Here is a 26,743-nt window from a genome sequence, read left to right as displayed (position 1 = left end):
TTGTCCATTTCTTCCAGGTTGTCCAATTTGTTGGCATATAATTTTTCATAGTATTCCCTGATAATTGCTTGTATTTCTGAGGGATTGGTTGTAATAATTCCATTTTCATTCATGATTTTATCTATTTGGGTCATCTCCCGTTTCTTTTTGAGAAGCCTGGCTAGAGGTTTGTCAATTTTGTTTATTTTTTCAAAAAACCAACTCTTGGTTTCGTTGATCTGCTCTACAGTTTTTTTAGATTCTATATTGTTTATTTCTGCTCTGATCTTTATTATTTCTCTTCTTCTGCTGGGTTTAGGCTGCCTTTGCTGTTCTGCTTCTATTTCCTTTAGGTGTGCTGTTAGATTTTGTATTGGGGATTTTTCTTGTTTCTTGAGATAGGCCTGGATTGCAATGTATTTTCCTCTCAGGACTGCCTTCGCTGCGTCCCAAAGCGTTTGGATTGTTGTATTTTCATTTTCGTTTGTTTCCATATATTTTTTAATTTCTTCTCGAATTGCCTAGTTGACCCACTCATTCGTTAGTAGGGTGTTCTTTAACCTCCATGCTTTTGGAGGTTTTCCAGACTTTTTTCTGTGGTTGATTTCAAGCTTCATAGCATTGTGGTCTGAAAGTATGCATGGTATGATTTCAATTCTTGTAAACTTATGAAGGGCTGTTTTGTGACCCAGTATATGATCTATCTTGGAGTATGTTCCATGTGCACTCGAGAAGAAAGTATATTCTGTTGCTTTGGGATGCAGAGTTCTAAATAGATCTGTCAAGTCCATCTGATCCAATGTCTCATTCAGGGCCCTTGTTTCTTTATTGACCGTGTGTCTAGATGATCTATCCATTTCTGTAAGTGGGGTGTTAAAGTCCCCTGCAATTACCACATTCTTATCAATAAGGTTGCTTGTGTTTATGAGTAATTGTTTTATATATTTGGGCGCTCCGATATTCGGCGCATAGACATTTATAATTGTTAGCTCTTCCTGATGGATAGACCCTGTCACTATTATATAATGTCCTTCTTCATCTCTTGTTACAGCCTTTAATTTAAAGTCTAGTTTGTCTGATATAAGTATGGCTACTCCAGCTTTCTTTTGGCTTCCAGTAGCATGATAAATAGTTCTCCATCCCCTCACTCTCAATCTAAAGGTGCCCTCAGGTCTAAAATGAGTCTCTTGTAGACAGCAAATAGATGGGTCTTGTTTTTTTATCCATTCTGATACCCTGTGTCTTTTGGTTGGCGCATTTAATCCATTTACATTCAGTGTTATTATAGAAAGATATGGGTTTAGAGTCATTGTGATGTCTGTATGTTTTATGCTTGTAGTGATGTCTCTGATACTTTGTCTCACAGGGTCCCCCTTGGGATCTCTTGTAGGGCTGGTTTAGTGGTGACAAATTCCTTCAGTTTTTGTTTGTTTGGGAAGACCTTTATCTCTCCTTCTATTCTAAATGACAGACTTGCTGGATAAAGGATTCTCGGCTGCATATTTTTTCTGTCTAGCACACTGAAAATCTCGTGCCAACTCTTTCTGGCCTGCCAAGTTTCAAAAGAGAGATCAGTCACGAGTCTTATAGGTCTCCCTTTATATGTGAGGGCACGTTTACCCCTTGCTGCTTTCAGAATTTTCTCTTTATCCTTGTATTTTGCCAGTTTCACTATGATATGTCGTGCAGAAGATCGATTCAAGTTACGTCTGAAGGGAGTTCTCTGTGCCTCTTGGATTTCAATGCCTTTTTCCTTCCCCACTTCAGGGAAGTTCTCAGCTATTATTTCTTCAAGTACCCCTTCAGCACCTTTCCCTCTCTCTTCCTCCTCTGGGATACCAATGATGCGTATATTATTTCTTTTTAGTGTATCACTTAGTTCTCTAATTTTCCCCTCATACTCCTGGATTTTTTTATCTCTCTTTTTCTCAGCTTCCTCTTTTTCCATAACTTTATCTTCTAGTTCACCTATTCTCTCCTCTGCCTCTTCAATCCGAGCTGTGGTGGTTTCCATTTTGTTATGCATTTCATTTAAAGCATTTTTCAGCTCCTCGTGACTGTTCCTTAGTCCCTTGATCTCTGTAGCAAGAGATTCTCTGCTGTCAGCTATACTGTTTTCAAGCCCAGCGATTAATTTTATGACTATTATTCTAAATTCACTTTCTGTTATATTATTTAAATCCTTTTTGATCAGCTCATTAGCTGTTGTTATTTCCTGGAGATTCTTCTGAGGGGAATTCTTCCGCTTGGTCATTTTGGATAGTCCCTGGCGTGCTGAGGACCTGCAGGGCACTTCCCCTGTGCTGTGGTGTATAGCTGGAGTTGGTGGCCGGAGCCGCAGTCAGACCTGATGTCTGCCCCCAGCCCACCGCTGGGGCCACAGTCAGACTGGTGCGTGCCTTCTCTTCCCCTCTCCTAGGGGCGGGATTCACTGTGGGGTGGGGTGGCCTGTCTGGGCTACTTGCACACTGCCAGGCTTGTGATGCTGGGGATCTGGCATCTTAGCTGGGGTGGGTAGGCAAGGTGCACAGGGGCAGGAGGGGCAGGCTTAGCTTGCTTCTCCTTAGGTGATCCACTTCAGGAGGGGCCCTGTGGCAGCAGGAGGGAGTCAGATCCGCTGCCGGAGGTTTGGCTCCGCAGAAGCGCAGAGTTGGGTGTTTGCGCGGAGCAAGCAAGTTCCCTGGCAGGAACTGGTTCTCTTTGGGATTTTGGCTGGGGGATGGGCGGGGAAGATGGCGCTGGCGAGCGCCTTTGTTCCCCACCAAACTGAGCTCTGTCATCCGGGGGCTCAGCAGCTTTCCTTCCCTTTGTCTTCCAGCCTTCCCGCTTTCTGAGCAGAGCTGTTAACTTATGACCTCCCAGATGCTAAGTCGCGCTTGCTGTCGGAACACAGTCCGTCAGGCCCCTCCGCTTTTTGCAAGCCAGACTCGGGGGCTCTGCTTGGCCGGCGAGCCGCCCCTCCGCCCCGGCTCCCTCCCGCCAGTCCGTGGAGCGCGCACCGCCTCGCCGCCCTTCCTACCCTCTTCTGTGGGCCTCTCGTCTGCGCTTGGCTCCGGCGACTCCGTTCTGCTAATCCTCTGGTGGTTTTCTGGGTTATTTAGGCAGGTGTAGGTGGAATCTAAGTGATCAGCAGGATGCGCGGTGAGCCCAGCGTCCTCCTACGCCGCCATCTTCCCTCGAACACCCTGTTTGTCATTTTTCTTGAGCTGTCTGCATTTTTTTGCCCATTTTTGTTAGTGTCTGTCTGACAAATTTCTGTCTGCTCTCTCTATATTAAGATATTAAGCTATGTCTCATTGTGATAAATTATTTTTAGGCTTCTCGCAGAATTTTACTTTATTCTCTGACAGTTTGATGTATGGAATTTTTATGTTTAAACTGAGGTTCATGAACTTTTCCTTTGTGGTTTCTTCCATGTTAAATGTTTTTGACGATTTGTTTTTCAAGTTTATTTATTTATTTCGAGTGAGAGAGAAAAAGGGTAAGTCAGGAAGGGCAGAGAGAGAGAGGGAGAGAGAAAAATCCCAAGCAGGCTCCATGCTGTCAACCTACGAACCGAGATCATGACCTGGGCTGAAGTCAGATGCTTAACTGAGCAAAAAACTGTGTTCACATCTTCTCTTAGGGACTTATTTTGGTATGTGGTGAAAGGTAATTTTATTTTTCCAAGAAAAAGCAGCAGTGTGTAATGTATAAGTCAGGCAGACTCCATCACATGGTTGGATCTCATCTTTGTGCAGGGATTTTCTGAGTTGGTCTCCTGAGTCTACTGCCCTTTGAAACTGTAGCTTTATGAAGGTTTCTAATCAGACTATTTTATTGCCTTTCTCCTGTATTCATGGTCAGTGTCAGGTTTATCCTGAATGTGAGAAAGCCTTAGCTTCAAGGTCCTTTACTTGCACCTGAGTGTCTTCTAGTATCTAGAGAGAGTCTAGTCAATGTGCTGGTGTTGCCATGGGTTTCGCAAAATTTTCCTAAGGTGTTTTAACACATCCAGTTTGGGACTGCCAACTCAACTCCAACCTTCCCATTGTCTACATATTGCCTTCTGTCAAATGACGGAGCAGCATGGGCATTTTGGGGACCTGGCTAAGGGGAAGTTGAGTTTTGGGTATCCATTTAGTTTGGATTTGTTGGGATGTGCGTATGTGGTTTGCACTCACTTCATGTTTAGTTGACTAGCTGTCCAATATAAAAATGGCACCAGGATTACTGCTACTTCCCAATGTGCCAGTTTGCCCAGCACTCTGATACAAAGAGGCACAGTTGGAGATCATGTCCCAGTATGAACGTGCACTCTGATATAAAAAGGCAGAGTTGGAGATTGAGTCCCAGTATAAATGTGTCCTTTGGCACTCAGTATCAGAAGTATGGGGTGGTGGAAAAGAAACTTTTCAGATATATAAAACCAGAAGCTATTCTGTGAAAACTTTTTCCAGTTGTTAGATCTGCAAAATCCCAGGCAAGGGATTCAGTTCTCTTGGACACTTAGGGAAAAGAGAAGTTCTGTCTAGGCAGAAATGCACTAACGAAGCTTATACTTCATATGTTCTCCCTCTTTCACGGGGAAGGCATATCTGATAACTTGTTACATCGTTTTAACTGCGATTTGGAAAGATGTTTTGGAACATGTCAGTAAAGCAAGGGATTTGGCTGTGTCTGAAAGGTACCTTCTCTGTCCTCTCTAAATGACTTAAAAGTTTGTTCAGCTAAGGCCCTGGGCGACCCCGGAACTGAGAGAACCTGGGGTGGGGGCAGGGCTGGGAAGGGGGAAGAAGGTGAAGAAGAATCAGGGTCTGCTACTGTGAGAACAACCCAGGGGTGGGAGGGTGGAGACCATTTACAAAGAGGGACATGGGAATTCTGCTGAAGACAAGCACCAGATGTTTAGAAGGTTCTGAACATGTGTGCAAGACCGAGATTTTCAAATTATCTCAAAAACACTTATTTTTCCTTCAGAGCTGAAATATTCCTCTGGTATATCGAATACCCATTTTTACCAATTTCCAGAAACCAGAAAAGGAATGCAATAAAAAACTAATAGAATGTGAAATAAAAGTGATAAAATGCACATTTGAAATTGAAAGTATTCTCACATTAACAATAAACAACAACAAAATTCCAGATCATACCAAAAGCGGTAATTCGTTGAAAGCAAAAGATAAATTCCAAACAAAATCCGTGAACAGTTTCCTAGATTATTGTTCCTATAAAGTGAGTCATATGAGCACACTGGAAAACTGAAAATTTCTTGATTTTTATGGGATGGAATATATCGACAAAGGTAACAAACTCATAAAGGAATTAATAAAAATATGTCTAGATTTCATAATGGTTTTCAGTTTCATTAAATTTATAATTTTTCTGTGATTTCTCATCCTAAATGAGAATTGGTCCCCAATTCCATACTCAAATTTTGTACTTTTCTTAGAGGGCCCCCCAAATTTTGTAAGTTCTAGGTCTCACAAAACCTGGATCTATACCTACTCGTGTCCCATTACAATCCAGGTTCCAGACTCCCAGTTGTCTGGCATTTACCCCAAGGCACCTAGAATCACATTTTCATTTTCTTGTCATTCTGGTCTTCTAACTCTTTCACTTTAAGAATAACTCAGCCAGGCATTCAAATATATATATATATATATATATTTTTTTTTTTTTTTTTTTTTAACCAGTGTGTTGGGGGTACTTTTCTGAAAGGAACCTTATAGGCTCTCCAGTTTTCTACATTCCATAAATCCTGCTTCGTTTTTTCCCAATGAACATAAGAGTCACTTTGTCAACCTCCCTCGCCCCAGACTCCATTGAGGTTTTGAGTGTACCATTATAGTCACACTTTAAATGAAAAATTAATGTCTTTAAGAACTGATGGCTTTGTAATACCCAGTCATCCTGTCTAGGAACACGAGCTAGCTCTTCATTTATTCATGACTCGATGCTGCTCAGTTGAGTGTTACAGTCGCCACCTCTCCCTGCACTGCCCCCCGGCGGCCCCCCCCCCCCAGCACACAACACATACACATTGCTTGTAAAAGCAACTCCTGGACATTTTAGCATTCTGGTTGCTATAAGTGGGACTTTTAAATTACCTTAAGAGAAATGTTAGTATCTGTGCTACGAATTTTGTAAGTCCCATAAATACTATGTATGTGTCTTATAAGTAGCCACCTTACTGAGTTCTCTTAGATTTTCCAGGTAGGCAGTTACCTCATCTGAGAAGAGTGGCTTGCTTTTCCTTCTACTTTGTATCCTCCTTTCTCTCTCTTCCTGAACTGGCTGCACTCTCAGACCAGTGTGATTAGTCTTGATTAAAAACATTATTTTTATTGACTTTAATGTGAATGTCCCTAGTGTTTCAGTAAGAAAGGATTAGTTGTTTAGAAGTTGTTTTTAATTATTTTTTTTAATGTTAGAGAACTGACCCCCTTCTCCTAGTTTTCTATACATTTCCCTAAAAACACTGTTGATCCACAAAAATCTTGTCAATAACATGATTGGTTGTAGATCGTCCTCCAAATGGAGCTTGACTCTGGGCTTGTGGCACACGGTGCCCAGTAAGTGGACGGATGGCGCGTAAACACAGCCTCCCGGGGATCGCAGAACTGGCCCCTGCTGACAGTCACTGCAGACTCGAAATTCAGACCAGGTGTTATCAAAGGAAACTCTAGAGTCTACCGCAAATGAGAATTATAGTGGAATTTTGTACAACTAGACCCCATGTTGGGATGGTTTAAAACCTAGTTCCCTTTTTTATGTGGCTCCATTGTGTTCAGATGCAGCCTCCGGCTCTCCCACTAACAGGGACATGTTGTCTTCCTGCTTCCCAGTGACGCCAGTGCCCCCTTTGCCCAGTGGAGCACAGAGCGTGTGTGTGCGTGGCTGGAGGACTTCGGCCTGGGTCAGTACGTGATCTTTGCCAGGCAGTGGGTGACTTCTGGCCACACTTTACTGTCAGCTACCCCTCAGGACATGGAAAAGGTAAGGGCTGAGCCCTGGGAAGGAGGTTCCCATTTCTCCTCAAACCAATGTCTGGGGAGGTGAGGCCCCCACTTCCCTATCCCCTGCCCTTACACACACACACACGAGGTGGGTGGAAGAGGCTGAGAATTCCTCTGTCACTGCAGGTTGATCCCCTGCACTGTGCAGGGGTCCCCAGGTGGACTTCCATGACGCCCTCTGAGGGTCAAACTGCCAGCTGGAATTTCATATCTGTCTTCATCTTTCAATTTCAGGAGTTAGGAATTAAGCAACCTCTGCACCGGAAGAAGCTGGTTTTAGCAGTGAAAGCCATCAACACCAAGCAGGAGGAGAAGTCCGCACTGCTCGACCACATCTGGGTGACACGTAAGGACAGGCAGTATATGTAATATGTTTCCAGCAGCTCCTAAGGGTAAAAAAGCATTTCCCTGGGAGTATGTGGCTCACAGACTGCAGTCTACTTGGGAAAGGCACGTAGATTACTAAACCTTATGGGGAATACAGCTGCACTTCAAGATGATGATTTGTTGCTTTTTATTTATTTATTTGCATGTATAGTCTCCCATTCTTGGGAGCCCTAACACACCCATTTCTTCTGGTTTCTGTAGGTTGGCTTGATGATATTGGCTTACCCCAATACAAAGATCAATTTCATGAATCCAGAGTTGATGGGCGAATGCTACAATATCTGACTGTGGTGAGGATTTTCCCTTTCAGTGTTTCAGTTGTCCCTGCAAGCACTCAGCGCAGGTATCCCCACAGCAGTTATTTTAAACCTGATTCCACCTCCTCCCTCATATTCTTAGGGTCTTTAAATAGTATTGTTCATCACAGAAGAGGTCGGAAGTAGCAGAGTTATGAACACCATGCTACGAAAAGCTGCTGTGTCCACATGCCCCTTCCTGAGATGTGGTAGACTTGTCTGTGTGTGGTCTGGGAAGGAAACTGAAGGATCTTAGTCACTTTGGAAACTCGGGTTTATTAACCAAAACATTTCTCTTCCAGAATGATCTCCTCTTCTTAAAAGTCACGAGCCAACTACATCATCTCAGCATCAAGTGTGCCATTCATGTGCTACATGTAAATAAGTTCAACCCCCACTGCCTACACCGGCGGCCAGCTGACGAGGTAAGGGTAGGACAGTACCTATCCCGGTAACCCTGAGTCAGGACACGTGCACGATTGGGTGTGAGAAAACAAGAATGACCTCAGCGCAACATGGCTGCCTTTCGGACCAGGGCGCTTAGGATTCTTCCCTTTGCTAGTGCCACATGGTGCCCCAAACACCCGTTGCTTGCATTTTGTGTCCCACAACGGACATTAGACCTCCATGCTCCCACCGCTCTTGGGGGGACACATGCTCAGGGCCAGAGGCGATAACAGCAAGTCTTTCAAAGCCATTGCAGTGATCAAAGATGATGAGCAAGTGGAGCAAAGGAGAAGGAGGGGAAAGCAAAACAGACAGATGGGGTCAAAGTAGACGGAGGAGAAAAGGAACCAGACGTTTCAGAACAGATCCCCCTACTTGCAGATATGAAATTAACTGACCTCCAATCCAGGTGCACAGGGGATCCCTGCGCAGGTTTTGCTAGAGCAGAAGTCATGTAGGTAAACACAGCAACCCTCATTCTGGAGAAGTGCCTGATAATGTTCTATGTAACTCAGAGCGCTTGTTGGGCCCTGTCTGCTATATTCCTAGGATCTAGTATAACCCTGCTGTAAGATTAACTCTGCTTCCTGAGGGATTAGAAACTCCTTCCCCTACCTTCCATTTCATTTTTGTCAAATACAAATATGTTTTGGATGCCTTCTGTGTGTCAGGCACGGTGCTGGACATTCTGAAGACCAAGATGCCACTTAGGTATAAGCGTCTTAATGTGTGTTCCCCTAAAACATTTGGCCACGCCATGGAGATCTTTTGTCTGTAAAACACTTGGCTCGTAAATGATAGTCCTCTTTAAAGTTTTGTTGAATTACTGAATGAATGACTCCATGCCTTCATTTACTGGTCCCAGTGTTAACCAGATGATTAGGGAGTCTCAGGATTCTGTGCCATCAGATATTTCAGTGTAGAAGGGCTTGCAAGATTCTGTGAGAGCTCTACTACTTGGAAACTGGGAAGGCTCTCGGATGGCTGGGATGGCTGCCTGGGTCTCTGGGCATGAGGGCTGCCTTCTGGTCAGGCATCTGAGGCAGGCTTATTCGCAGGGGCTGGCCCCCAGAGAAGACCACAGGTAGGACCTATTAGACCTAACTTTTTCACTCTCCTTCTCCCTCTCACAGAGTAACCTTTCTCCTTCAGAAGTTGTACAGTGGTCTAACCACAGGGTGATGGAGTGGTTGCGATCTGTGGACCTGGCGGAGTACGCGCCCAATCTTCGTGGGAGTGGTGTCCATGGAGGCCTCATTGTGAGTGGCTCTTTAGCCTGCTTTGGCATAAACTGGGCTATTCAGAAACTTATTTCTCAATGGCCAGACATAAATCCTAGTAAAAAAATATTGGTAGTTCATCTGAAGCCCTTGCTTGCATCAATTGAAATCTCAAAATATTTGATAATTTGCAATTGGGAATTAACATACCTCATGGAAACAGGATGGTTTCTGGAAGAACTTCCGTAGCAATAGACCCAGAGGATTCCCAGGACAAATGGGTTGCATGTCAGACTGCACCTGGAGTGATGCAGTGGCTGGGGAAGTAGGGGCCGGCCACCGAAATGTAACTTCCTGCTTGCCACGATATGATCATGATGGTCACTCAGATCTGTCAAGTGGTAAAGCCAGTGGAGAAATGAAGGGATGGTTCAGAGGTCAGAGTGGACCCTGGGAGACCATCTTATCCAAAGAGTCACAGCTCTCTGCTGGCCTGTGAAAATGAGGTTGTCAGTCAACAAATGTGGTAGCCAGGCCATGTGCCAGGAAAAGAGAGGGGAGTGGGATACAGGACAAGTGGATAAGCTTCAGCCCTTGCTCTGGAGGCACCCCTGGGCCCACGGAGGCCTGTTTCTCACTGCCACCACCTGGAGCCATCTGTGGTCCTCACTGCGTGGCTCTGTCTGTGCTTTCTTCTTAGATCCTAGAGCCCCGCTTCACTGGGGACACCCTGGCTATGCTTCTCAATATTCCACCGCAGAAGACGCTCCTCAGACGTCACCTAACCACCAAATTCAATGCCCTGATTGGTCCTGAGGCTGAACAGGAAAAGCGAGAGAAAATGGCCTCCCCGGCTTACACACCACTGACCACCACAGCCAAAGTCCGGGTGAGTTGCCAGACCCTCTCTGGGGTGGTCACAGGGGCCCGCCTTCTAGCACCCATGTTGTACTGAGTTTGGCCCAGTGCCTGGAGCCAGACCAGCGTGTGCCACCTGGACGAGGAGGCTCTCTCGGGTCCTGCCCCGAGAGCTCGGTCTCCTTGTCCGTGTTTGTTAGGCCAGTTCCCTGCCATACCTGGGTCCAAGGAAGAGAGTACAATTTTCTTTGCACAGACACCATGTCCAGGAAGCATCTCCTCAGGCAGCTGGCACTTGTCCTCTACCCCAATGCCACCTTGACTCATCTTACAAGTAGATGAGTTCATGATTCTGAGTTCCCTTCAGTCAGGCTCATCTGTGTGCCATGGGGTCTGAGAACTGTCCTGGGGCACCTGGATGGCTCCGTCAGTTAAGCATCTGACTTTGGCTCGGGTCATGATCTGACAGTTCATGGGTTTGAGCCCCGTATCGGGCTCTCTGCTGTCAGCACAGAGCCTGCTTCAGATCCTCTGTCCCCTTCCCTCTCTTCCCCTCCCTGCCACCAAATAAATAAAAACATTAAAAAAGAAGAACAACAGCTGTCCTGCCAACACAGGGAGCGCTCCTGTTCACAACTGGCCGTGATTGCCTGTGCTGTGGAGGTGGCCGACACACAGCGGCCCAGGGGGCCGGAGATTATACAGGCACCAGCACCACTCACTGGGGTCTCTGAATCTCACAAAGCCCGTTAGAAACTGCCTGAGCCGCACTGTCCTCAGACCGTGTCCTTCTTAGGCTGCAGACCCACAGACAGAATCTCTGGAGGCCAGGCTGGCCCTGTCCCCAGCAGCATGGTGATGCCTAGGTTTAGCTACAAGTCATGCACAGACCTCCTTCCCCAAGGGAGCAGGACCAGAAGTGTGTCTGGGGGATACCAGCAGAAGTAGCGCTGGGTGAAGCTAGAGCAAGCAGGAAGGGCCACTGGGGCTCTCCAGCATGGCCTCCCCAGGGCAGGGGGCGCTGCGAGCAGCTGATGCAGCAGCTGTGTGAGACGGGTCCTCCGCCTCAGCACCCTCTAGAAGCTCCTAGGCGCCTCCCCACCCCCGGGGGGGAAGTAGAATGTCACTCATGGGACAGCAGGACCTGGGTTTGTCGCACACAGTCTTGAAGGAGCAAGATTCTCCTTCCTCGTTCGAGATTATTTATCTGTTGCCTGTCCCTAGCCGGGAGCTCTATTTTGTTGAGAATTTTTCTAGAAGTAGTTTGCCTCATTCCTTTCCTCATGGGCCAGCTCTTAATCATATTGTGAGTCCTGTCTGCACACTGACTTGATAATCTCTCATTTGTTGTGTTTTAGCCAAGAAAACTGGGATTTTCACATTTTGGAAACATAAGAAAAAAGAAATTTGATGAATCGACAGACTACATTTGCCCAATGGAGCCCAGCGACAGTGCTGGTGACAGTCACAGGGTCTACAGTGGCTACCGGGCCCTCAGCCCCCTCGATGCCCCTGAACTGGATGGGCTGGACCAGGTGGGACAGATTAGCTGATGGCCTTGTTACCTGTCTTCTCTGTGCACCCGAGAACTTCACAGTAACACTGTGTGTGTCACCATATAACTGCACCTCACCCCCTGCACCTGTGCATGCCTTGCAGAGAACATTCCAGCTGTTGTGTACCCCAGGCCAGTGTCTTTGAACTCTGAGGGTGGCCAGGGTACAGAGTTGCACTTTTGCTAAGGGGCCAGGCTTTGGGGACTGTTGCCAGAGGTGGACTCGGGAGGAAAGACACAAAGATGCTTGTATATTTTTGTAATTCTTAATGGCCATGTTCAGCACCGGTGGAAACACACGAACTTGGACACTGGTCCAGAGGTCATGGATGATTCCCAGAGGCTTGGCTCTCGGGCCCTCCACTGTGCTTCCAGTTGAGGGGCGATCTCAAGTGCCTTAGGCCTGTGGCCACAGAGTCTTGGCTGAGACCCAAGGGATAGCAGCAGGGATTTCTGCCACAGTGATGGTGTAACTGTGTTGTGCCTTAATACAGACGTGGTCGCTTCTTTCTGGTAATAAAAACAATATTTATGTAGAAAGCAAACAGGGCCGTGTAGCTCTAACCTCACTGGGGGATGAGAGCTGGGCACAGCTGGAGAGGGAGTGCTGTGTACGGCATGGCCTGAGAGCTGGTGGCACCGTGCCAGTCCTTGGCCAGGTGCACTCGGCCTTTGCCAAGTGTCATGGACAAGGGGGCTGGAGCAAGGAGGGACCCCGTATTCTTCAGAGGGGTCCGTGGCCTCTTCACTTCAGGCTCCACCCACCTCCTTCTATGAAGCCATGGAAAGCCTCGTGCTGACTGTAGGTCACATCTGTCATGCAGACCCCAAAGTTGGTTTCTGTTTCAGAGGCATGAGCCACCTGGGGGGAGTGGGGGGAGACAAGAAAGTGGCCTCGCTGATAACAGCCTCTTTTCTTTTGTGTGGTTTGTCAGATTCTCTGTTATTGGCCTGGCTGGGCCCATAACCAGCGTGGGGGTTGGTCTGTCTGTTGGCAGAAATGGAACAGTCCTGTCCTCCTGATTTAGAGTCTGGCTAACTGATAATGGCTCTTCCAGATGGGCCTTGTCTGGACGGGGACTGAGGGAAAGACACATCTTGCCAGTCTGGATTCCTGCTCATGAGATTCCAGTTTGCCCTGGGGCAGGTCTTGGCCCTGCCGGGTGCCCTGGACCTCGTCTGCAGAATAACAGTGGCATCGTAACTGTCTGGCGGCAGGGGCAGGGCTTGGCGGCCCCACTGAGGGCACTCTGCTTCTGTCCCAGATGGAGACAATGCCAAGATTTGCTTCTGAAACTACCAGCAGCCCCAGGGATGGCCGATGACCACAGGCCATGACCTCCTGCCGCCGTCCCCCCGCCCCCCTCACTGAAGTCAACCAGTGAGAACTGGACAAACTCTCCAGCTGGCATGGCTGGTGCTTGATCCCAGTACCCAGGACACTAAATGACAGGTGCTCCTTAGGGCGGGTACCTGGACCTTGCTGTCATAGAGCCCCAGGGCAGGCTTGGGCCCTTTTTTCCTGTAGTCTTCTGGTGAGAGAATCTCTGCATGTGCCTGTTCGCAAACCCCACATGGAATTAGATCACTAGATCTCTGTGCAGCCTCAGGCAAGGCCTGTATCCCTTTGTGGGCCTCAATTTTCCCACCTAGAAAATAAAGGGTTGTACTTAAATCCCTCAGAGGATGCTTCTAGATCTACGGTGTCTAACTAGGCTTAAGGAAGGAGCAGACCAGCATTACCTGAGGAGGAGGGGTCGAGGGAGGCCCCTGGTAGTGAGGAAGGTCTATGAGCAGCTCCCTGAAGGTGCCCACCTGTACCTGTCCAGGGTCCTATTGGCACCGGAAATTGTGGTTGTATTCGGCATCCCGAGGCCTTCATCCCTGCCGCTCCCTGCTCCTGGAGCTAGCTGGAGCACTGAGCGTGTGCGGAAGGGAAGGGCTGCTTCTCACAGGCCATCTGTGCCCTCTTCCCGTGTGCCCCCAGTGCCGGTGCTGGCGTGGCCCAAAGGAGTGTGTGCGCACGGCTGTGTGGGAGACCAGAAGCCCTGCCCTTCCCAGGGACAGAAACAGCATGTGCTCTGCCCACCTGCCACTCCTCAGGCCTGGCCCCCTCCTCGCCCACTCCCCCAGGACAGGACTTGCATGCCATCTCTGTGAATCACAAGCTGAGTCCACGTGTGTTGACCAGGCTGCCGCCCATTTTACAGATGGCGCCTTCGGAAGGCACTGTGACGCAGATAGGGCTCCTCTCCCAAGACATTCACCGTCTCACGGTAGGATTCTGACCCCTCTCTCCACAGCAGGACAGGTGCCGGGGTGGCCCCTTGAGTTTGGTACAGTGGTGCACAAGGCCTGAGACCCCCACCCCACCCTGAACCTGTATCATCAGTGCCTCTGCCAGGAATCCGCAGGATGGTGCTAGGCATGGTGGCCTGAGCTGGAGCCAGCTCTGTGGTAGAAAGCAGCCCAGAAGCTTCTCCATGGGCCTGCTGCTGGGCCTTGAGCTGGGCCTTGAGTTGCTAGGGGCACTGAGACAGGTCCTGGGCCCTGAGCTGAAACCAGCTGAAGTGTGCCGGGTCTCAGTCGTCTTCCCAGGCTCAGGGCTGGTGAGGAAACCACAGTGCTCGGCAGTTCTGGGTCACCTGCCTATCAGCCTGGTGCCCGGGCCTCATCTCAGACCTGCTAGACACTGTTCTGCCCTCTCTACCCTCGACACATGTATTTCCTGTCAGGCTTCTGACTTTGTGGATATCATGGGCATGTGGACATGTCCTGATGTGCCTCATGAGGACAGGCTGTATCACAGGGAGGCAGCATGGTGTTGGGGAGGAGCGAGCCACTTTGGAGTGAGGCCAATTTGGTTCAAGGCCCTGCTTTGCCTCCTACTAACTCTGGAACCTCAGGCAAGGCATTCTCTCTCCACACCCCAGCTTAGTTATCTGTAAAGCAGAGCTCATAATATCCTCTTTGTAGGCAGGCTAGAGCTGGCAGTAAAAGACCATCCACAGCGAAGATTCACATTTTTGAGGCCCTGTACCTTCAACTGCCCATTAGTCCCTGGATGGTCCCATCACTGAGCCCACTGGTGTATCATCTGTCCATGTTGAGGCTCCTGTCACTGTCCTTCACTTATCTATCGAGGCACATTAAGAAGGCTGTATCCAAGGGCAAGACTGAAGTAGAGGGGGAGGCAGGGTGATCTCCGTGAATCCAAATGGGACCGTTTTTATTTAACTTTTTTTTTTTTTTTTTTGGCTCATACGCTGAAATGAATGCACCCAACCTTGCCCTCATTACCACTAGTAGGCCTTTGGTGGTCTTGAAATAGCAATTTTACCTCTAAGGTATGAGCAACGCATATTCTTGATAGTGCTGTCTGTTCTGATTCGATATGTGGGGGTCCTGGATCTCATGAACTTAGAGGGTGCTAGTGTCAGATGGGACCACACCAATGTGTCCCACTGCTTCCCATGTAGCTGCCACAGGGCAGCCCTGACCAAAACCCTGTTCAACTACCCCTTGGGCCCGTGTCCTTTCAGACTATGCTGAGCCAGGACCAGCTGCTGAACGACTCTCGCCTGGCGGCTCCCAACCCTGAGGACTGGAGATGACTTTCTTCATGGCCAAGAGGCCAGAGAGGCACGTGTGGGGGCCCCAAGTCTCTGCTCCAAGGGGGGCTGGCACAGCCACCCGCAGAGTCCAGACGGGCTGGCAGGACATCTTGGAACGTGGGTGCTGACAGGAGCGAGCAGAGTGGTGAACAGATGTCAGGGGGTGGGCCCAGGGGGCCCCGTGTTTTCAACTGTACTGTGCTCTTCACCACAGCTTTTATACCTTTTGTACTTTTATACGTGGACTGCACCCCACTTCTGTGGGGAGGGCAGTGAGACATCAGCACAGACTCGATTCAATGGCTCACGCTCTTCCCTGAGACAGTTGGGAGGTTCTTACACCAAAGGGAAAGGGCAATGAGTTCATAAAAGCTCTGCTGTTAAGAAAATCCTGAAAACAATGTTCTGGCTGTACTGGAGTGGCTGGAATGAAAGGGGGCCACTCCTGGGCTGCTTCCACACACAGGGAGTACTTCATCCACAGGAACCTGGCCAGGGCATTGGTGTTCAGGGTGACTGCAGGGAAGGAGCGATGGGGCTCTCTTCCCACTGCCCCAACTGCCCTCATCCTACCCTCCTCTGCGACAGAGGTTGTCAGTGCTGGGCCTCCTCCAGAGCAGAGGCCCCTCTAACACGTGCAGGCACTCAAGCTCACCCTAGCTGACAGGCAGCACAGGCTCCAAAGTGCGGTTGTCTGATCAAATGGCTCCCCCCAGTGGACAGTGCTTGCTTACCCCAAACCGACGGTTCCAACGCCACTCGCCATCTTCCCAGAGCAGCCTGTTCCCCTGGGGTGTCTCCTACCTCACCCCACGTGCCCCAGCCATACTGTCCCGCCCAAACGGTCTCCCCACTTGGCAGAGCCCCGTCCTCTTCCTCCCTGTGGTGGCTTGGGCCTCCTCTCTCCTCTGATTTCCAAAGCTGGTCTCCTCCTTGGTCCATCACCTTCCCAATTGGTCCCTCCAAAGGTTCTCTACCTTACCCCCAGAGTGGCCTTCCCAAAGCACTGTTTTGATCCTGTTACCTTTATGCTAAGAACACCTCAGTTCCAGAAGCCAGAGTAGAGTTCCAAAGCCTTTGCTAGCACCCAAGGCCGTTCAGAAGCCACTCTGTAGCCTGTGTCTCTGCGTTTCCCCCACCGTGGGACCTACTTTTCCCCCGTGGTCCCCTTCACAAGACCCAGCATGACACCACTTCTTTCAGGAAGCCTTCACTGATGTGTTGGTTAGAGGTCCCTGTGTCCCACTGTGTAGTCTGCCCTTGAGCCCGAGCCCTTCCTGGCTCACCCTGAAGTACTGTGTCTTCCTTTCCATAGCCTCTCAGCACAAACTCACCAAGCAACCTGCTACGCGTGGGCTCCTGTACAGACCGGAATAAGAGCCAATGCTGGTCCTTAGACTGCTTAGGGGCTCCATGCTGCCAAGTTCCCCATCCACCCACCCCTTCATATGTGCGGGTTAAGCATGTTCCATGCCAGGCTAAGAAGGGCTACAGATACAGACAGGCATGAATGTCAAGGTCCTTGTCTGAGGGTGCTGATGGTCTAGTGGGGGGTGCACATCTGTTTCAAACAGGTGTGTGCTGAAAGTTACAGAGGCTCCAGTAGAAGTCTCTACAGCCTGAAAGAACAAGGTGTCCTTTTTAATGGAGAGCTGGGGGAGGGGACTGAAAATGACTTGGATTTCAGAGATGAATCAGGTTCCCCAAGGGTGCCAGAGGGGAAAGGCATTCCAGGCAGATGGACGTGGAACATGCCAGCACATCCCAGGAAGTGCCCAAAGTTGCTAAAACCAGAGAACAGTTTCTCAACCTCTGCGCTGCTGTCACTTAGGGCTGAATAATTTGTCGTGATGGGGGCTGGTTTGTGTGTTGTAGGAGGTTTCACGGCATCCTCTACCCCTGTCTGGCAACAGCATGCCGCCTCTGGTTGTGACAACCGAAAATGTCTCCAGACTTTGCCAAATGTTCTGTGGGGGGGCAAAACTGCCCCCTAGCTGAGAGCCACTGGGCCACAGAATGGGGTAAAAGTGGGAGGCCCAGGGAAGGAAAAATCTGGTGAAGTCAGCTGGAGTCAGATCAGGAAAGGCCCTGTGAGCCAGGTCCCTGTGATTTATCCTGGAGACACAGGTGGCCAGATGGGGACTAGTGAAAGCAGGGACAAGCATGGGAAGATGTGTGTTAGAGAAAAATATCTGCGAGTAGGCTCTTCCTCACCCTACAGCGCCTGGCAGAGTATCTTTCCCCAAGTAGGGGATTCGCTGAGGGGGCGCTGAACACACAAATGAGTGAGGGCTCACCGCCCCCCCAGCCCCGCCACCGTGGCGCCCCTACTGGCCCTCAGGGGATCATCCCTGTAGGCAGGGCATAGCTGCATAGTGAGATCTCTAGAGCCGTTTTCCTTTGTCCTGTACCCACCCCCACCCGCCCCCCGCCCCGTCCCCCCCCCCCCCCACACACACACATGGTGACACCAGGTTGCAGTAACACTACCATCCAGTTTCTGTAGAAAGGCAATGTCTTGGATTAAACACAGCCGGGTCTGAAGCCCACCCCTGCCACCTCCTGTTGGAATGACCTGGGGGCAATAACTTCATCTTGGAGCCTCAGTTTTCTCCTCTGTAACTTGGAGAATAACTCCCCCCGTAGAATCTCTGGATTGTTATGAGAATGATGAGAAGTAAAGTGCAGAAAGGTTCTACCCACTCAGAGTAACAGAGGAGCATATCAGGCTGGCCAGGAACAGCAGAGGCCATCGTGGTCACTTGTATGATTTGGGTTTAGCAACGTGAAGGATTTAAGGAATAGCTCCTGGAGCCTACTCTTGTTTGCAAATTCAGAAGCTGCTATATTAACCACCCTGGGCACCATACTGGGATGCTAGGAAAACCACAGCCCTGGCCTGTGTTTGTTGCATAAAGCCCAGGAGTCCAGCATTCCTGGAGCCTGCCTACCCTGTGGATTTACTACTACCCTAATACATTTGAACATCATTCCCACTTCAAGGGTCTGCCACAAAGGAAGGAAGGATGCACGTGGAGGGTGCCTAGGCCCTCCAGTAGGTCTGGCCTTAAACACAGAACACTCTGAAGAGGGGTGTTCAGGAGACAGATTGGAAGCTGACGTGACCCCACTTGGATTCTTCTGGAATTCTGCCCCTGCACTTTCGCCAGTCCTGACCTCCTTGGGACAGAGAACAGTTCACATGTAGGGCTGGCCAAGGCCTTCTAACCTTCTAAAACTGCCTAGCAGGTGTCCCACAAGCCCCATCTCATGAGCTGTCTGCTTTGGACTGAAGCTTATCTCACTAAACTATGGGAAAAGCTACGAATTGAGCCTCCCAAGCAAGGCGGTCTCAGAAACCAGTTTATCTCCAACCCTGTGAATGCTGCTTTGTAGGCCCACACCCAGAAAAAGAGCGATGTGCCCAAGGGTGCATTACAGGCATTTGTGAACACACGCCACTTTAATGTGCTGAGGCAGAGCTCACTCTGAAACAGAGGAAAGGGACCAGGCAGATTTGCTAAGAGCAAGGGAGGTATTAGTAAGTGAAAATCATGTCCTTGGTATAACCCAGTTTCTCCAGATTAGGGTGAGCGGCTGTCTGGATCAGGGGCAGGGGTCCACACACCAGGATGAACGTGGACTGCCCGGGAGGAGGGAGGTGCTCCTTGATCATGTTGGCGGTGATGTAGCCTGAGCTGTACTTCCAGCCTGAGATGAAGCAGAAGTAGAAAAAATCTGTGGGGGTGCCAGGTAGAGTCCCTGACCCCAAGCCTCCTGCCTGGCCTCCCTAGAGAAGGAACCCAGGCTGCTCTCCAAGACTTAGAAGCCTGCGTTGCTGTTCTCTGCAGTGAAGCTGCAAAGTCAAGGACCTGGTAGGCTCAGGCAGCCTTCAGAAGTGTCCACCCCCAGATCCCAGGCTCACTGCTGGGACTCTGAGGCCCCCAGCAGGTGTCTGATGCTGCCGGCACTGTCAGGGATGGAGAACACAATAGTGGGGTGTGGTCTGAGTCACGGCAGAGATCTGGGGCCGCGATCTGGGGCCGTACAGACTGAGGTTTGCGGCTCAGTTGGGGGCGCCCTCTGCTGGGCAGTGAGCTATATGACAAGGCACGTGCAGTTCAGCGCAGCAGGAGAGTGACAGCCACGGATGGTGGGCTGTGCGTGGTGGTAGCCACGTGCTGGCTAGGGTCGCAGCAGCTGGCTGGGGCTTAGCACGTGATGACTGCTATCCAGGAGAGGCCGGGTGGTAAGGGAGAAGGGGTCACTGGCCCTATTAGATGCCACGTGTGTGCTATCTCTGTGGGATGCTGTATCAAGTGTAGCATGGAGTGGGTGTTCAGACTGACCCAGTGACTCAGTGTCCCTCTGAGTCCCTCCTGAGGTTCAGTGCGTATATGGACTGCTGCTGAGATATCACACACATGCCCTTGAGTGCTCTCACAAACAGGTCATCCCAAATCCTCTCTCCCTCAAATCCCTCCATTTCCCATGCAGAGACAGAGCTGAAGGTCTCAGCCCTCGAGCACAGATCCAAAAACCAAACCCAGGGACCAGTTCCTGAGGTGGGTCAAGGGTTGGAGCTAACCCACAGTGGGGACAATGGGGATCGTACCAACAGGAGGCCTGTCCAGGGTGTACCACAGGCTGAACTGTTCCGGGTTAGTTCTGGCAACTTCTTCAAGCTCTTTTCTCACCAAGATATCCTCCTCTGTCTAGAAAATAAGGAACGTGAGCAAAGCCCCTCCAGGGACATCCTGCTTGTCCCCCACACTGGGCACACGGGTCAGCACACGTCTGCCCAAGCTGCCACTGCTCTAGTTGGATGCTGTCACCACGGCTCCTGGGGCAAATGAAGGTTCTGCGGCACTTCCTGCACTACCAACCCTCTCTCCTGGGTGGAGGAGGTGGGCTGTGCGGCAGAGGCGGTGACTGTCCTCAGCTGGAAGGACACGGCTGAGCACAGGTGCACAGGCTGGGTGGCCTCGTTCTGACGGCCCAGCCCCTCACCCCCATCCACGCTGAGCACCAGGCTATCCTGCCGGGCTGGACCGAGCTTAGTGTGGGCCCAGGACCTCTCGCAGGGAGTGCAAGGGGCGAAGGCCGTAATACGGAAAGAAGATCGCACCTAACACCACAGCACTGGAGAGCTACGGGACAGGAAAGCAAAGGCTGGAGCTTCATCTGGGGAAAGGGAGCCAAAGCCACGAGAAACCTGTGCCAGGCCCAGAGGTACCACACAGAGGACCTGGATCTCAAGACTCTTCACAGTTCCTGCACCAGCAATCCTACTCCTGGGATTCTGTTTAAGAAAATAATCTAAAAGGCATCAAGCCTAGGCTATATTGTTCATCACTCTATACGTTACAACTGGGAAAACTGAAAACAATCTGAAGGCAGAAGATGTAGTAAATTATGGTGCAACTTGGTACAGACTGATGAAAATATGTACAAAGAGTTTTGACGAGAAGAAAGTGCCTGTGTGGTAATGCTGGGTGAAAAAACAAAACTGTGTTATAGATGTAATTGCAAATATATGGCATGTATAGAAAAAAAAAGTCATATTTATTTTTGTATTTTCTGAAATTTCTACTGAGGGCATCTATGACTTTATACTCAGAAAACCAGAATTACATATTAAGAAAGGAAGGAAAGCTTAGTACGTAAAGTGGCTGGGGGAAGAGTTAAAAACAAAAACAAAAAAACAACCGAAAAACCAGGCCCCCTCCCCCAAGGCCGCAGGCACCCCAGCAGCAAGAGAGCTCAGTCGGGGGGAGGTATGAAGGCAGAGGCCCCGCTCAGCAAACATTCCATCCCACCCCTGCAAGCTCAGGGCTGATTCGGCAGAGCTGACCTGGTTGGCAAAGATGAGGGACATCCTGGTCCTGTCGTCGGGGTTCTTGGTGATGTGACGAATGAGCTGCAGCATGGGCGTAATCCCTGGAATAGTAGCAGGTGGGACACAGCTAGCCGCTCGCTCTCCCTCTCTGCTGCCCACAGTCCCTGGTCTGCAGCCCCTTAACAGTCTTCCTTAGCCGCAATCCTACTTTTCTCATGTCTGCCCCCAAAACTCAAAGTGGAAGACCACCCCTCCTTTTGGTTTCCCCTTCCAATGCAACAGTAAATCGAAAGGCCCTTTCTTGTTTTCCTGTGGCAAGATGGAGGAGACTGGCTCGGAACTGAAAGTGGGCTGCACACCCAGCTCCCTCACTTGCTGTCTGACCGTGGTCAGTCACGTGCCTGGCTGCGTGTCCCCATTTGTAAAAGAGAACGACAAGTAAATGTGTTCATTTTACGAGTGCCCGTTGTGGTGCCTGGCACATTGTAGGTGTTCCCACGTTCCATTCTTTCAGGCATTCATTTTCAAGGGATGGGGAGCATCAGGCTTGACCTGGATCCAGGAGCCCTTGGGGGACCATGTGTGGGCCTACTCAGCTCGGTCCCCAGACCTTTCTATGGTCCCCAGCATGACTTCCTGGGGCAGCCACCATGTTGAGTAAGGGGAGCAGGGCACACGAGGTTGGTTTCCAGGCCTATCATCAACCTTGCACTTCTATCTAAAACAGCTAGGAAAGGGTCTCCCACACCACCCCTTCTAGCATCAAATGAGTCCAAAGTTAAAGAGGTCTGGGGACCCACCCTGTGGCTGAAGCCCCAGAAGCCTCTTACCTGTGCCCCCAGCAATCATTCCCAGGTGACTGACCACCTTTTCTTCAGGGTCACTTGTTTTGTATGGTTTGATTGAAAACTTCCCTGGAAACACAGAGGATACTTCTGACTTCTGCAGCTCTTGCCTGAGAGCTTACAAAAGATCCCAGATGCTCCTTGGGACCCCCAGGAGGAAAGTCCACCTGAGGAAGTGGCCACACCATTCTAAACCAGAAAAGCAAGTCGGTGTGCCCCGTTCCACCAGTCCCCGTGCCCTGGTGCACAAAGTGGAAACAGAGGCTGGGCTTCTTTGAGGACTCACTAGGCCTTTTCTTCTGAGGAAGGAGAGGGGCACAGTGAAATTAAATGGAGCCTCGCAGAGCACTGAGCCACAGCAGTGAAAGAGTGAGTCGGTGGTGAACATGTGAGTAAGTGAGCGAGTGTGGATGGCATCCATCTATCTATCCATTCTTCAGCATTAGCGGGTACCTCTTATGTATCAGGCGTTGTGCTGGACAGTGATGAGGAAAAACCCCAGCACTCCCCTACCATAACAAAGCTTACAATCTCATAAAGTGTGTGTGTTGAATGAATGTATGAAGACTTTAAGGACAAGTGCACATGACCCAAACATGAGACGTTTTCTAGAACAACCACAGGAATCTTCTTCCCAGCAGGAAGTCCAGCATAAACCCCCTAGTACCTGGCTCATGATAGAACAGGCGACCGGTGGGCCCTCGAAAAAGGACGGTGTCCCCAATTTTCATGTTCTCCAAGTACTGAGTCATCTTCCCCCCTTCTGGATAATTGGGGTGTACATTTTTGAAGTAGACCTGAAAAAATAAAGCAGGCTGTTTTTCACACACGCAGACCTGAGGTCACAGCTGCATACAACTAAAAATTCCATTTGCCACTGGAAACCTTGCAGAGAAAATCCTCTGTGCTCACAGTTGCTCTAAGCACCCCCTGAAGACTTGGCCAAATCAACAGCTTCACTGTTAAATGACAGTGCCGGAAAGCCCTTCCCAGGACACGAGTCCCCTCTCCACCCTACCACCTTTAATAGGCTTGTGAGGGTGAGGCAGGTGGACCCAGTAGGCACCATTTACCTTTATAATCAAGTCCACAAAGCCTTGGTCATCATCACTGGACACAGGCGTGTAAGCCCTGACCACCAGAGCACCATCAATTGTGGCCAAGAGATGGATATAGTTACCTGCAGAAAAAGCATGCAGTGTTAAATGTGAGCACAGCCAACCTAAACAGGACCCAGGATTCCCATAAAGGACTTGGCTTCAGGGAAGTGGGTGCATGTGGCAGGGTGCATGGGAGCACGGCCAAGCAGAGGAGGAGTCCAGATCCAGGAGGCCTGGGTCCTAGGCCTGCCCTTGTCACTCTGCATGCTACCCTGGGCAAGTCACTTCACCTCTCTGGGTGAGTGGGGACGATATGCCTGCCCTGCCCCCATCCCAGGGGAGCTGTGAGCTTCGTGTGAATGCACACTCACTCATCAAAATATTCTGTGGAACAGGAAGACCTCATTAAAGTTGGAGGCTGAGTATTAAAAGTAATAGAAAGGAGTGTTTCCCTTTTAAATATTTGTTGATGTTTATTTTTGAGGGGGGGGTGGTGGGGAAGGTCCAGAGAGAGAGGGAGACACAGAATCCGAAGCAGGCTCTAGGCTCTGAGCTGTTGGCACAGAATCCGATGCAGGGCTCAAACTCACGAACCAAGAGATCATGACCTGAGCTGAAGTCGGCCGCTTAACCGACTGAGCCACCCAGGCATCCCAGGAGTGTTTCCCTTTTAAAGCAAAATATGTTGCCTTCACAAAGTCATTTCTTCTTAGACTGAGTGGATCAGTGGGGTCTGTGAATGAATCACGACCCCCTCATCTGTCTCTTGCTGCTTGAGCCGCCCTAGACTCACAGGCATGCTGGGCCCCGGGATTTGGATACTGCAGACCAGGAGTTCTAGAAAGAGTGTTGTGTCTTTCTGGCCAATGGCTCTGCTCGAGGGGCAGCAGTAAAGTTTTGAGCCATGGAATTCTGCCCCTCCTGGGTAGAACCGAATGGACCAGGTATGGCCAGAGACCTACATATGGTGACAACCCAGTGTCACATAGTGGGTATGGCGACTCAGATGGTTGCTGGATCTAAAGTGGGAGCTTCAGGGACTAAGACAAGCAGTGGTGAGGGCAGGAGCTGCCATCAAGAGATGCTAAGAGACAGAGGCAAAATGAAGCTTTGTGCCATCCAAGGGAGTAGAAACTATGCACAGGAAAGATGGAGCAGAGGTGCAGACAGAAGCGGAGACCTGGGGAGACACAGAAAGGAGGAAGAGAAGGAGGAGAGGAGGAAGCCTTGAAAGTCCTCAGGGTCTGTGAGGAGGTCCTGAAGCCTGAGGTGCAAACACTCGGGGTTAAAAAAGGACAGGCGCTATACTGGAATTCAAATGAAGAGAAGAGAAAGGAAGGGAAGAAAGAAAAGGCAGGCTCAATGACTCTGGCTGTGGCCTGGCTGGGCATCAGGGATGTGCAGAAATATATGCCTGAAGCAGTTTCCTTCTGAGAACAAATCTGAACCTGGAGACCTCAGATAGGCTCTTTCAGATGCAGCCAACCTGGGCCTGGCCTGGCAGTGTCCGTCCCCGGGGAAAACGGGGCTGCCTAGCTGGCCCCATTTCTAAGCTGCTGCATTTCCTCTGACCTGGAAAGCATCAGTGATCGCCGAGTCCTCATAGCAGACTCTCCCAGAAGCCTCTAAACTACCTGTCACACTAACTTTGCACCGCCTACACCAGGGCAGAGGAGAGGGTGGGTCATGGCAGATTCTAAGAAATTTCTATTCCTCAAAGTTTTTCATTCTTTTAGCCTTCTTGCCAACAGGACTCACCCCACAGACTAGGCAGAGGGCTGGAAGGCAGGCGGACACTGAGCTCTTGTGGATGGGGACAGAGAGAGGAAGCAGTGAGGAGGCTCAGGAGCCAGGCTGGCTGCCTGGTCACCTGAGGAGAGGTCAAGGTTTTGTAGGACAAGTAGGTCATGGATTAGGATCTCCACCAGGTTGGCAAGCAGCACTAGCAATTTGTACAAAGCTCTGAATCCCCAGGCTGTGGACCTAGCAGAGGATTTCTACCTCATCAACATGAAACTGGGTGTCTGGTGGTGGTACAGACCAGAAAGGGGGTAACTCGGAACTCTAAGACCTCTAGGGCTGGTATTCACAATGGGTCCCTCCTTGTGTGGATCTGAGGTCCCTGCTGAAAAGCCACACTATGTGGGGAAGACACACTTGACTCCCTCCTCCCTCTCCACACATTCTGGGCCTTTCTCCTGACTTCAGGGGAACATCAGTTCCTTCTACCCCTCACATGTACACAGCACTTGGCACTTTCTGAATTTTCTCAACCATCAGTCACTTTACCTTCACAACAACCCAAGCGGCGGACAGGCCTGGGAAACCCCATTTCATAGACTGAGGCACAGAGAGGTTGAAGGACTTGACTCAGGTTGCCCAGCAAGGAGCCTGTGATGAGATCCCAGACCTTCTGATTCTAGATGCACTTCCTTTCAATGCTGAGATATCACTTCTGTGTCAGCCCAAATCAAACAGTGAGAAAAGAAATGGACTGTCCCCAAGCCCATCTCCCTATCTCTCTTGAGCTCACGTGTCAGGAAAGATAACAAGGAGACTGCTACACCCCAGCTGAGTTTTTGAGAGGAGCAGAGTGCCTGCAAGGCCCAGTCCTGGCGATGATACTAAACCCCACTCACCTACAGGAAGCCCCAAGACATGGTCCGGTGAGGGCAGTCCAAAGCGGAACCTCCGGGTGTTGTGGCTGATTTGCTATAAAATAGAAAACAGAGGCAGACTGTCAGCTTTCTAGAAGCCTTTCTGGGCAACTAAGATGCCTGGGAAAGGAGCTCTATTTGGGACTACCCCGGAACACACAGATGTACACACACACATACACGCAGTGGGGAGCAAACTGGAGGCCCTGAAACTCTTGTCCCATTGCCCTGCCTTCCCAGCCAGCGCATCCCCCACCACTCTCGTGCTCTTCTCTTTCACAGGCTGACAATGGAAAGGGTGGGCTGACTCCATTACCTCTTTCTCAATCAAAGGCAGTGGGTACTTGGTTTCAGAGTCCTGTAGGGTGATACATCTCTTCCTTGAGTTCATGTTCCTCAGGGCCAACAGGAGCACTGTGACTCCAAGGACAGTGATGACAAGGAGCAGGGTTGGGTCCTAGCAGACAGTATGAACAGGGCACCTCAGGTCCCGCCGGCCCGGAGGAAGGACTGTGCTCAGGCACAGCAGTACCCTCCCACACCAAAGGCACAGAAGAAACCAGACAGAGGGAAAGGTAATAAAACAATGCAGGCTGAGCCTACAGTGGACCCGGAGGGTAGGGAGGGGTCAGCTGCACATCAGACCACGCCAAGCAGATGGCCAGGGAGTGCTAATGTCACCAGGCCAGCCCTTCCTGCCCATCTGCCTCCATCCTGGTTACATTCGAGGGTGCAAGTCCTGGGAGTCCCCTCCTTGAGGTGATGACACTGCTTCTAACCCACAATCTGGAACATGGTCCCAGTCCCCAACGGCAGAACTAGACGGGGATAAGCGCTGACTCCTCCAGGAGGTGGCTGCTGCTAGGCAGGGATGGGGCTCACTTCCCCGCTACTCCCCTATCCAGGCGGGGTTGGGGTGGGGTGAGTACCTTCGATCTGGCGGGGGGG

General features: G+C 50.3%; 2 protein-coding genes across 15 annotated transcripts in view; one reads left to right on the top strand and one right to left on the bottom strand.

The window, feature by feature from the left end:
• Positions 1-15,755, top strand: part of PPFIBP2 (PPFIB scaffold protein 2) — a 151,106-nt gene extending 135,351 nt beyond the window's left edge. For 13 of the 14 annotated variants that reach the window (XM_040456988.1, XM_040456984.1, XM_040456987.1 and 10 more), the window contains 9 exons: positions 6,807-6,957; positions 7,212-7,323; positions 7,566-7,654; positions 7,963-8,085; positions 9,241-9,366; positions 10,028-10,216; positions 11,544-11,720; positions 13,951-14,016; positions 15,283-15,755. In XM_040456988.1, the coding sequence (XP_040312922.1) occupies positions 6,807-6,957; positions 7,212-7,323; positions 7,566-7,654; positions 7,963-8,085; positions 9,241-9,366; positions 10,028-10,216; positions 11,544-11,720; positions 13,951-14,016; positions 15,283-15,354 (1,105 nt within the window). In that variant the 3' untranslated portion in view covers positions 15,355-15,755. The remainder of the gene's footprint in view (positions 1-6,806; positions 6,958-7,211; positions 7,324-7,565; positions 7,655-7,962; positions 8,086-9,240; positions 9,367-10,027; positions 10,217-11,543; positions 11,721-13,950; positions 14,017-15,282) is intronic. The other variant, XM_040456983.1, reaches the window with a different exon arrangement.
• A 3,029-nt stretch (positions 15,756-18,784) lies between these two features.
• Positions 18,785-26,432, bottom strand: CYB5R2 (cytochrome b5 reductase 2). Its single transcript, XM_040457001.1, has 8 exons — positions 26,112-26,432; positions 25,778-25,850; positions 23,112-23,218; positions 22,706-22,835; positions 22,024-22,107; positions 21,209-21,294; positions 19,970-20,069; positions 18,785-19,065 (listed from the first exon to the last, which is right to left on the bottom strand). Exons 1-8 carry the CDS (start codon positions 26,184-26,186, stop codon positions 18,893-18,895), a joined length of 828 nt encoding a protein of 275 aa, XP_040312935.1. The 5' UTR covers positions 26,187-26,432; the 3' UTR covers positions 18,785-18,892.
• Positions 26,433-26,743: the final 311 nt, after the last annotated feature.

The sequence above is a fragment of the Herpailurus yagouaroundi genome, unplaced genomic scaffold (genome assembly GCF_014898765.1).
Source record: "Herpailurus yagouaroundi ecotype Mexico unplaced genomic scaffold, PumYag 218, whole genome shotgun sequence".
In the NCBI taxonomy this organism is placed as follows: Eukaryota; Metazoa; Chordata; class Mammalia; order Carnivora; family Felidae; genus Herpailurus; species Herpailurus yagouaroundi.
This window is presented reverse-complemented; position numbering and strand designations above follow the sequence as displayed.